Raw genomic sequence first — 11,670 nt, 5'->3', positions numbered from 1 at the left:
GGAGCGAGGCTTGGCTTTGGTTGGTCGGCGCTTGCGTCTGCGGGAAGATGGCGGCGACAACCACGGCGCCCGCGGTTGTGGCCGGGTCCACCAGTGCGGATTTCTCCGACCTGCGCGGGATCAAGAAGCAGCTGCTGGACGTGGCGGAGCGGAGCCGGGAGCGCGGCCTGCAGCACAGCGGGAAGTGGTGAGGCGGCGGCGGCGGCGGCGGAGAAAGGGCTGCGCGTGCTCTCCACCGAGTCGCGGGAGGGCTGCGTGCAGGATCTCCAGCAAAACGGGGGCTCCGCAGGCTGCAAGGGGCGCTCTGGGGCGACGGGATGCTGTCGCCATAGGGAAGGGCGAGGAATAAAAGACCTCGGCAGCCTGCGCACCGCTTGCTAACTCTTGGGCATGGCCAGGTGTCATTCGGCTATTGCACTGCTGAATTGTAGTAGGGGGCTGGCTGTCTATTATGGGGGAACGCCGTTCTGCTAGTTACTAAGGTTGCTTAAGTATAGCTTATGATGGGCCTGTATACAATGTGCACATTGAAGTGCCAGCTATATCGGGCTGCAGGCCGCCTGCCATGTGAGGATGTATGGGCAGTGCTGGATTTACATATAGGCTAAACAAGCTATAGCTTAGGGCCCCACTCGCTTGAGGGCCCCCCAAAAATTTAAATTTTAAAAAAAACCCTGGATGTACATTTCCAAAATACAAGCTAAAAACAAATAAAATAAAACCTACATACAGCAACAGTGTTTTGTGTTGTGTATGGACCTGTTAGATCCATAAAGTACCATATAGCATATATTCAATACCAAAAAAAGCAACAATTTGTTGTTGACAAAGGACAGCTGGACATATAAAGGGCCCCATTACCTTCAGTAGCTTAGGGCCTCATCAAACCTAAATCCATCCCTGTGTATGGGGAGTCTCTTCATGCTATTGTGCATGTTGGAGAACCTTAGTCCTGGGGGCCAAGTGCAGCTCATCAAGCTGCTGTGTCCTGCTCTTGAAACTGCCTCCTGGCTATGGCTCTTCCCCAGGCTACACACTACCATGGTCCTTCTCTGTGTCCTCAAGGGTTTTTGCCTGGATGCAGTGAGCCTGGAAACATAGGAGACTGCCTGTTGTACAAAGGTGAGAATCACATCAGTTGTGCCTCCCACTCTTTGCCTCTACACACACATGTGCGCACACCCACCCACACCCCAGCATCATGCTGCCCCCGGAAAGTTGCGTATGAGGGAAAATGGCCCTTGTAAAGAAAAAGGTTCCCTTCCCCTGTTGTATGTAATGAGTACAGTGGTACCTCTGGTTATGTACTTAATTCGTTCTGGAGGTCTGTTCTTAACCTAAAATCCGTTCTTAACCTGAGGTACCACTTTAGCTAATGGGGCCTCCCGCTGCCGCTGCACAATTTCTGTTCTCATCCTGAGGTAAAGTTATTAACCCGAGGTACTACTTCTGGGTTAGCGGAGTCTGTAACCCGAAGTGTTTGTAACCCGAGGTACCACTGTATTGTGACCCAGACTGGCAGAAAGTGGTGTTTTTTAAGCTGCAGTGGGCTTTCTTGTTGTAGGGCCTCAGAGCTGGCTTTTGCCCTGGACCCTCTGCCCTTTAATGAGCTGCCTCCTGCTCCTGAACTCACAGAGGTACGTACGGGAGGAGGGCTCGTTTTTGCAACACATAAAACAGATGAGGCTGCTCTGATGTAGTATCCTAGAAAATCATAACTTTAAAATTGAAAACAGTAATGCTAGAAAAAAGACAAGCAGGCTCCATTTGCAAGTCGGTTTGCATGTCTAATCCACTTGAATGCTTTACTTGTTTAAGGAAGGGATGAGAGAGGTGCACATTTATTTAATGCTCAGTTCTTTGTAGCTGAGTTGGAGGGAAGGGTTCTGGCTGCAATCCAAAGATTAGAGGACCCTTGGTTCCCAATATTTCTTCTAGCAGTGCTAGGGTCACTTGCCAGGCAAACAATTTGTAATGCAACCAGTTTGCTTTCTTAGGATCCCTTCTTTTTAGCTTGTGTGGGCTTAATCCCTCTCACTTTGCTCTCTTGTTACCAAAGCTTAAAATATCATAAAATTAAACTGATTTTCTGTTATTCTCAGAGAAGCTCAAATTGTATTAAAGAATAGGAATTTGGTCAGCCAGGCATTATTTGAGAACTGCTGTTTTCAACCCTGTATTTTGTCTTTCAGTGGAAACCAAAAGCAAGAAAAGCATTTGCTTTTGTTACTTGACAGACGAAGGTGTCTAAGGAAATCATTACATTGGAATTTAACTTTTTAATTTTTTTGTTGTTGTTAGGAGGATGCTCGTGACTTGGATGCTTACACCCTTGCTAAATCTTACTTTGATCTGAAAGAGTATGACAGGGCTGCTTACTTCCTCCGGGGCTGCAAGAGCCAGAAGGCCTATTTTCTATATATGTACTCCAGATACCTGGTGAGTTAATAAGATAAATCAGTTCCCGTTCCTTGATTTCCTCCCTCTCTTCATAAAGATTATGTGATATATCTAGAAAGTGAAGTTTTATTCTTTTTGCTTCTAGTAGCTGGACCCATGTCCAGTGAACATCTCATGATAGAAAATTGCTGGTTCTTAAAATTCTTTTAAAAATTTGTTTGTTTGCAGTCAGGTGAAAAAAAGAAGGATGATGAAACAGTGGATAGTCTGGGTAAGAAACCAACACACAACTTTCTCCAGTTTGGCTTTTGACGCTTGATTTACAATTTCCAAGACTACAACTTATTTTTTCTTCAACTATTGATTGATTTTTTAAAAAAGAAAATGCAAAACATCAGCAAAATTTAACTTCTAAATTAACTTCCCTTTCCCCATCATACATTGTTCTGTATTTGAGCTAGTTCAGCATCTGTCTAAAGCAGTAGTCCTCAAAACGTTTTGCGATAGTACCACCCTTTGCTTTAAACAAAACTTTGGCAGAATCTTTGCAGTGCAATATTTAAAAATGTTTTTATAAACACGTGCTGCTAATGGTACCAAATAAGAGATTACTCTGTTTACAGGTCCGTTGGAAAAGGGGCAGGTGAAGAATGAAGTTCTAAGAGAGCTACGGGTAGAGCTTAGCAAGAAACGCAAAGCCAGAGAGCTGGATGGATTTGGCCTTTATCTGTAAGCACTGAAGTGATGCCCTAATGACATATTGTAGGGAATAGCCATATGTTTACATCCGGGTATGATGAAGTTGGGATTGTGAAATGAATAGGGATTCTTGTCTGTTTGTGTGCATGCAATTCGCCACACAAAATGTCAGGCTAGGGCACGGGGATGGCATAGGCTCTTGCCCTAGTAGTGTCTCTCTTACTCTTTCTCTGTATCCCCCTAGGTATGGAGTTGTGTTACGAAAGCTGGACCTGGTGAAAGAGGCCATTGATGTGTTTGTTGAAGCTACCCATGTTTTGCCATTGCACTGGGGGGCCTGGCTGGAGCTTTGTAACTTGATCACGGACAAAGAAATGGTAATTTGTGGGATTCTCAGGTGCAGGTGTGTGATGATTGCTGCCCTGGATTTCTTTGGGAGGAAAGGCAGGATATAAATTCAGATCTGGCCACTATTTTCTGGTACAATTTGATCCATGAACTATCATGAGGTCGATACTGTGTTTGATGGTTTTTCTAAGTTGGAATACTTGAATTTACCAGCAAACCTTAAGTAATTCAGTAGCAGTTGGAGGTGTTAGCATTCTTTCCATTCTAACCTTTCCTGCAGTTCTTGGGGGCTGCTGTAGACTGCTTCTCTAAATGTGTCCCTCTTTGTTTTTGGTTGTTGCCAGCTGAAGTTCCTGTCCTTGCCAGATACCTGGATAAAGGAGTTCTTCCTGGCACACATCTACACAGAGCTGCAGCTGATAGATGAGGCCTTGCAGAAGTACCAGAGTCTTATTGATGCAGGATTTTCAAAGAGCACCTACATTATCTCTCAGATTGCAGTGGCCTATCACAATATCAGAGGTCAGTGAATCCTTCCAGATTTGGGCCTTCTGGTGTTTTGTTTCCTGCTTTTTCCCCCTGAGTGCCTGCCTTTCTCTTTCCTCAGATATTGATAAAGCTTTGTCCATCTTCAATGAACTAAGAAAACAGGACCCTTACAGGATAGAAAATATGGACACCTTCTCTAATCTGCTCTATGTCAGGGTGAGTACTTTTTTTCTCAATCTGAATTACATTATAGGTTGAGCAGTGGGTGGTGTGGGCAGGATACAATTGCTTAGCAGTCTTCCCAAAGCCATGTTACTGAAAGGGAGAGTGGGAGGGAGCAGGGAGCTTGGCACAGTGGGAGGAGCATTGGATTGGCTGAGCTGTCTGTCTGTATTCTGCTGAGTTCCCTGCTGCCTGACGCCTTGGTAACTGGCAGCGATGCATTGCATTGGGGAGCCAGGTAGGCAGTCACTTCCTGTACTACCATGCTGGCCGCTACTGCATATGACCCTACCTCAACCTTAAATTGCTCACAATCCTTCAATTTGTGTACAGAACTTTTCTGTCTATATCCCTTAAACTTACTCATGTTTTCTTAGTGGTAAACCCTAGTAGGGAAATTTGGTCTGTAAGGAAATAACAGCATTGCACTATCAAGTGAGAGAATATAATGGCAAACAGAATCAGGAAACATTTGCTACAGGGAGATGTTCCAGTTGCCTTGAACCAGTTTGTGAAGTTATTCTGGATATTGTATGAAATTGCCAAGTCTTTGGTAGTCCATTGCTGATGACGTCCAAACATCCCAAGATTTGTTGTTCTCATTGTACTCTCCTAGTTCAGACAACCTACTGACTGATTTTGTGGCTTGAAAAGCTGTTCCTTCTTTTTTTTTTTCATGCAGTGGTGTTACAAGAGTGTGTTTCCATCCCTGCAGTTCCACCCCCACCCACTGGCACCTGTCCTTAAGCTTACCACTTTCCTTTATCCCACTAGAGTATGAAGCCTGAACTGAGCTATCTGGCCCACAACCTATGTGAGATTGACAAGTACCGTGTGGAGACCTGCTGTGTGATTGGTGAGAGACCTTACTTGCTTGAAGAGGGATGGGAGGAAGCTGCAGGACATGATCCTCTTTCACATGAAAGAGTGTTAGTAGAGTTGTTGTTTCCCAGCCCCTGGCTGCTCTCTGCTCACTTTTCATTGTGCTTTTGCCATAGGGAACTACTATAGTTTGCGCTCACAGCATGAAAAAGCAGCTCTCTACTTCCAGAGAGCGTTGAAGCTGAATCCTCGATACCTTGGAGCATGGACCCTCATGGGACACGAATATATGGAAATGAAAAACACATCAGCAGCTATTCAGGCATATAGGTGCGTGTGCAGATGCCTTCCAAAAAAGAAGGCTTACTTCTGGTTTCCACCTAGGGTGGGGAGTACTTTTAACAAGATCTTTTTCTGTTGTTGTTATTCTCCCAATTGATTCTGCTTGTGCATTTCTTTTTTAACAAATGTAGACTGTTATGATCTTACCTCCATTTGTGCCGTATACCTGTATACTCTTTCAAAGAATTCCTGTAGCTTTCTCTCTTCTAGACATGCCATAGAAGTGAATAAAAGAGACTACAGAGCATGGTACGGATTGGGGCAAACATATGAGATCCTCAAGATGCCCTTTTACTGTCTCTATTACTATCGGCGGGCCCATCAGCTCAGGTAAAACTGCCCAGTATAGATACTGTCCTTGTGTCTAACTCTTTTTTAATAGCTGCCATTATCAGCGTATGGAGCCAGCTTGCTATAAATGAGATAGGGATGTGCATTGCCATGGCTGTCCTGCAAATTACAAAATCTAACGTTTCAGTGCAGACTTGAGATTGGCCAGAGGCAGGGGATCTTAACTGTCATTTAAAAGATAATCTCCCCGTATCTCTCCATTGCTCCCAGACTCTTCCCTACTCTACAGTTAAAGGAAGGGTGCATGGGACAATCCAAATTTTAAAACTCAGTTTTGAAATCATAACAAGTCCCAACAGCTGGGTTTTAAGTGTTTGATTTTAGTCTCTTCTTTTGGGACGTAGACAAAAAAAAGACTGTTGTGCTGTAAGATTTAAAAATGAGGCTTAGTGCTCATTGGGTTTTAGGTAGCTTTAGAAGTCTGAGCTTGTTTGGTTTTTTTGTGAGCCAGCTGATAGTTTCATGTTTTTCACAGGCCCAATGATTCCCGTATGCTGGTAGCTCTTGGAGAATGTTACGAGAAATTGAATCAGCTAGTGGAAGCCAAAAAGGTAGGGCGGGACATGGATTTGCATTTGAGCAGCAGCAGTGGGCATTATCCTGAACCAGATAAAGGAAATGTTAGTGTATTTCTGCTGTGCTGTTTTGTCATAACAATTGAATTGCCTCTGTCCATTCATTGCCTCTTGAGAATGGACTGGTGAATGTAGATTATGTAGCTGGAACATAGGTACTGGGGGAAAGTGCTAAAAATTGAGCAGTTTCCAGAACTGAGCTTTTATTCTGTTTGCACTTTTCTTCCATGTAATAATAGCAATCAGATCTTCTGATGGCTTTTTTTCTTCATCCTCTGTTCGAAAAAAAAGAGGGAAATGTTGTCTAAAACTTGGAGCTAGGTTTATTGGAGTTATCACTCCTATAGTCTTGCATTATGTTACTTCTGATATGCTTCATACTATTCATTCATCTCTGCTAGGCAGGATAGTAGGCAATATCACCTTTGCCTCTGGACTAGACACTTTTGCATTTGTTGTTTTTTTCTTGACAGTGTTATTGGAGAGCCTATGCTGTTGGAGATGTGGAAAAAATGGCACTGGTGAAACTAGCAAAGTAAGTAGTAGTTTTATATTGCTTTTCTTGGATAGATTGGCCAAACCTCCTTATCTGACCACTGCCTTTTGGACTGAAATCTTAGTCTGCAGACGTTATGATGTGGATGTTTCCTGTCTTTCTGCATAGCTCTTAGTCCTTGTGATCCCAGGAAATTATTTAGGGGAAGTACTCCAGATTATCTTTGACCTTTATGGCAGCAATATTCTGGATAACTATTAGTGGTTTTTCCATAGTTCTTGGTATCCACATGTGTTCTTGGTGAGTCACACAATGTGCATTCATACAGGTTCTGGCAATAATTAAATGGCTACACATAAACTAAGTATAAAAAGTATTTTATTATGTATATCAAGATAAATATAAAACTAAAATTGCTACAGTATGGAAATGGGATGTTTGCCTACCTTGATGAAAATGACCCCTGGGAAATACCTGTGAGTGACAGGCGCTGAGATTAAGACATTGCTTAATGTCTTTCCCCCCATAAATGCAGCTCACATTTGATAGGCTACCTAGGCTTACTCCAAAGCATGTAATTTGTTATTAGGATAATCCCATCAACTACATACTGAATACTTATAGTGGACAAGAGGTAGCTTCTTCTGTTATAGTGGTGGTCTTATCCTTTAAGCAAGAACACACTTTTGCTTTTGCTTTTTCTTTCCCAGGCTTCATGAACAGTTGAATGAATCGGAGCAAGCTGCTCAGTGCTATATCAAATACATACAAGATATCTATTCTTGTGGGGTGAGTCAGTTCCAAATGATTTTGGGAATGAAAGAGTGAAGGATATACAGAGTGGATAAAAACAGGTGTTTGTTGTTTTTTTAAAAAAGAAAAACATTGTATTTAAATTGGACTTTTTAAATAAAAAGTTGTAAATACTCAGTTTCTCTCAGGTTAATACTAAATCTTCATATAAGAAATGAATTTACCCTGAACCAAACCATGAATACCTTTGTTCTATTCTAGGAGATAGTGGAGCACCTGGAAGTAAGCACTGCCTTCCGCTACCTGGCTCAATATTATTTCAAGTGTAAACTCTGGGATGAAGCCTCAGCCTGTGCCCAGAAATGCTGTGCATTCAATGACGTGAGTAGCCAACACATCATCTGTGGACTTCTTCACTGGGTCCCATGCCTGCTTCCACCCACAGTGCCACCACTGAGACCACTCTTGGGTATGGCTATAATGGTTTGAGGCCACACATGTGTTAAGTCATACTAAAAGAACCTAAAAGAGAGGCTGAAAGCCCAACCCTTTTCTAGAACAACAATCTAAATCCTTCAGGATTGTCAGAGTGTTCGCCCATCTACCTCTACTAATAGAACCAATCAATAATACACCAGATCATGACAAGAGCTTTGTGAAAAGCAACTAAGGAAATCTGCTAAAAAGTTTTCATTCCTTGTGGAAATGGAGGTAGCTAGTTTTTGCTTGGTAAGAAATGTGTTGCTAGTTACATGGATAAAACATGAAAATGTCCAGATATGTGCTTGCAAGCCACCCAAAAACCTCTTAGTGGGCTTTATATGGCCTGCAGCTTGCCCTTGAAATAGATAAAGAGAAAGCATGAACAGGAAGTAAAGTATTTAGAATCCTGTTGATGAGTTTGTTTGGCATGTGGAATCCTTTTGGCACAGCAGGCCAGATGTTACCCACCCCATTGGGCCAACTTTGACAGGTGGGTGGCATTGTGATATCAGATGATCGACAGGTAAGTTGCCCTGCCTCACCTGTCAAAGTTTCATTGTTCAGCACTTCCCAAATGCTTGACAGCCAGCTTTCTTAAAGAGAATCTTGGTTGTGCAGTTGACAAAGCCATGTCTCTACCTTCTCCACACCTGATGTCACATAGGACACTGGGTATGGGACAGGTGGGCATGGTTTAGAGAAAACAGTTTTGCAGGCCAAATTTGGCACATGAGCCAGAGGTTCCTCACCCCAGAGTTGGTGAATATTTTGCTGGAGTAGCCACTTCAGGGAGAAATATATCATGGGATTTGCAGTATCTAAAGGCTCGCTAGATCTGACATTGAACCACAAGTCTGATTGCAATTCAGAATGGCTGATCTTTGCACAGGAACACCCATGTGCCCCCTTTCTAGTTACTGCACTGTGTTTGCTCTTTGCTCATGCAACTTCATTTCTCTTCCAGACAAGAGAAGAAGGGAAGGCCCTCTTGCGGCAAATCTTACAGTTACGAAATCAAGGGGAGACCTCATCCACAGAGATTGCCACACCTTTCTTGCTTCCGTCTTCACTATCTGCCAATAACACTCCAACACGCCGTGTGTCACCCCTGAACTTGTCCAATATTACACCTTAAAGTGTGCCTACCTCTCTGGGCTGATGTGAACTGCAACTGTAATCCGGCTGGAGCCTGGGTTTTTCCTTCTAATGCTGCCTCTCTAAGGAGAGTTCTGTATCCAGTGATGCCTTCCTAGAAGGGCTGATAACTCATTGTTGAAGATAGTTACATTGCGGGCATCAAAAGCTGGTGGCAACATATTTCATAGTGAGAGACTGAATCCATTCTACTCCTGTTATGCCTCTGCTTTCTAGCATGACATCTTGGTGTAAGAAGGGATTCCAAGGTCACTTTCCTCCATTGACATCAACTGGAGTTGCTTCTTTGCCTGTCATGCTCATGGCATTCCTTCGTAATGTCTTGCTGGCTACCAGTGTGTCATCTTTTGGAGGAGAAATGATGCTGCCTCGTTCTTATTTCATGATGGAAAGAATGTCCTTGCATCACTTGGTCCCTTGTCCTTTTGGTTTTAGTTACTTTTCAAGCAAAATCGCTGTGTTAGATTATCTAGCTGGTAAAAGGAGCCAGTGGAGAGAGCAAAGGTGTCTACATTTGTGCTAGACAAACGGCAGTCCATGGGTGAAAAATGTAGTAATTCATATCCCATATTTTCTCTTACTAATGCAGCAGCCGATGCTGTTGTGTAGCCTGGTAACAATGAAGTGGTGGGACTTCTATGTGTTCATTAAGATAAGAGTGCAGTGTTGACATAGCTTTTCCATATATACGAGCTCTAGAAGTATCCACCACTATTTGAGTGGCAAAACTCATCTACACATTTTTGTTGCCCAGGAACACAACATAACTGTTCAGTAGAAAAAAAACCTATTGCTTAGTTCTTTGAACTAGAAGCTGGGGTGTTGTAAACTAGTATCCTAGCAGGGATGCAGTTTTGTTGAATATGATCCTATGACATAAAATAATGGTTGTGATCTATCCTCAATGTGACTTAGCAGAAAAAACTAGGTGGTAAAGAATAACAATGGTATGAATTTCTTCAGCTGACATGAGAATTCAGGTATGCAAACTTGACTTGTCTACAGTTGAGCAGGTAATGGTATCAAGCAAGCTTGAATTCTGCTTCCACTATTAAATTGTTTTTACTACACATTCTTGTCATTTATGTTAGTAAAACACAGAACTTTGACTTCTGTTGTACAGCACAGATGTTGGGGCTAGAGCACTCACATTTTGTTAATTTTTATCTTATCTGGAGATCCTTGCAGGCAGGGGTTCATACAGAGCCCTCATTTTATCATCACAATTGGTGGTGGTGGTGGGTAGACTACGAGAGACTGATTCATGGTCAGTGAGCTACAAACTTGGGCCCAGATCTGTCTTGTCAAATTCAAACATTCAAGGCCACCCCTACCATTGGGCAGTGTCACGGCTGATTTTAGGTGCCATGAAAGGGCTGTAAATACTACATTTATTTTTAATGTATTTTTACTCCTGGGGAAAAGCAGTTGTGGGATTTTCTGTCTTGTGTGCCAAAGTACCTTGGCCTTAGGCAGCAAAATGTCTTGGTCCAGCTCTGCCAGCACTGTACTAACTTAGCTTATATCCTAGATAGCCTTGCTTAGCACTGAAAACCAATGATAATGGAGGCTAACATTTTTCTCGTTAATGCAGTTATTAATCCACTGCATCCCAATCTGCACCATACTTGCAATATATGCAAAACAAAACCCAGACACCATGTAAATAAGGATTCTGCCTATTTAGGGTATTATAGGTTGTCAAAATTGTATAGAGGTTTGGTGTAAATCATATATAATTTTAATTATTGACCCCCCAGAACCACACCTGCTGTGCCACTGCCTAAGTAACAGTTAAGTCTCTAGGGTAATTTCCTGGTGAGTGCTTTTAGAAAATGTAGCACACATAATTTGCTCTACTCTGTATGTTTTCAGTATCTAATAGTATATGCCTTGGTTTCAGCTTTGTAGAAGACTAAATATAGGAAAATTACAATACTTTACCACCTCTAAGAATCAGTTTAAACCTGGTATTTTTAGAGTAGACATCTTGCCCTGATGTCAGTATGTGATGCCTGCAACAGGTTTCTCACCACTGCTGTAGAATTATAGCCATGATTTAAAACTACAACCTTAATAAAACATAGGAGTCCTTTCTATTTGTGCCCTCAGTCAAGAACCGGAATTAGCAGGCCAGACTTGGAACTTTGTCAGGATTTATGCCCATAGATTGTAACAGATGTAGTTATTATCTGTCTTGTTGGTTTGGAATAGTTTGCACTGCTCATAATTGTCTTAAGGGAATCCAATATAGCATCAGTTAAGTACTTTTATTTATACTAAGAGTAGTACTATTGGAAAATATAGTCTGTTCTTCTACCCACTCCCAAGGAGCTAGATTACCGTATTTTTCGTCCCATAGGACGCACCTAGGTTTTTTGGGGGGAAATAAAAGAAAATTCCCCCCTTTATTTCCCCCCCCCCCAAAACCAGGTCGGGGAACAGCGGTATGGCGGCGCTCCGCCTCCATGCTGTCCCCCGAGCTGGTGGGGCTGGCTGATGTCTGCCCAGCGCGAGGGGCGCTCTGCTTCAGGG

General features: G+C 42.8%; 1 protein-coding gene across 1 annotated transcript; it reads left to right on the top strand.

Annotated features, from left to right (window-relative positions):
• The first annotated feature begins 6 nt into the window (after window positions 1-6).
• On the top strand, window positions 7-10,205 carry CDC23 (cell division cycle 23). The gene is made up of 16 exons (XM_079964333.1): window positions 7-187; window positions 1,565-1,637; window positions 2,302-2,439; window positions 2,629-2,671; window positions 3,024-3,129; window positions 3,344-3,476; window positions 3,792-3,969; window positions 4,055-4,152; window positions 4,933-5,014; window positions 5,157-5,310; window positions 5,533-5,652; window positions 6,149-6,224; window positions 6,722-6,783; window positions 7,455-7,533; window positions 7,759-7,878; window positions 8,945-10,205. The coding sequence occupies exons 1-16, from the start codon at window positions 48-50 to the stop codon at window positions 9,113-9,115; spliced, it is 1,773 nt and encodes a 590-aa protein (XP_079820459.1). The 5' UTR covers window positions 7-47; the 3' UTR covers window positions 9,116-10,205.
• The last annotated feature ends 1,465 nt before the right edge of the window (window positions 10,206-11,670 follow it).

This window comes from Podarcis cretensis (genome assembly GCF_951804945.1).
Source record: "Podarcis cretensis genome assembly, chromosome: 2".
In the NCBI taxonomy this organism is placed as follows: domain Eukaryota; kingdom Metazoa; phylum Chordata; class Lepidosauria; order Squamata; family Lacertidae; genus Podarcis; species Podarcis cretensis.
The sequence above is the reverse complement of the archived record's forward strand: the minus strand, read 5'-3'. Positions and strand labels throughout refer to the sequence as shown.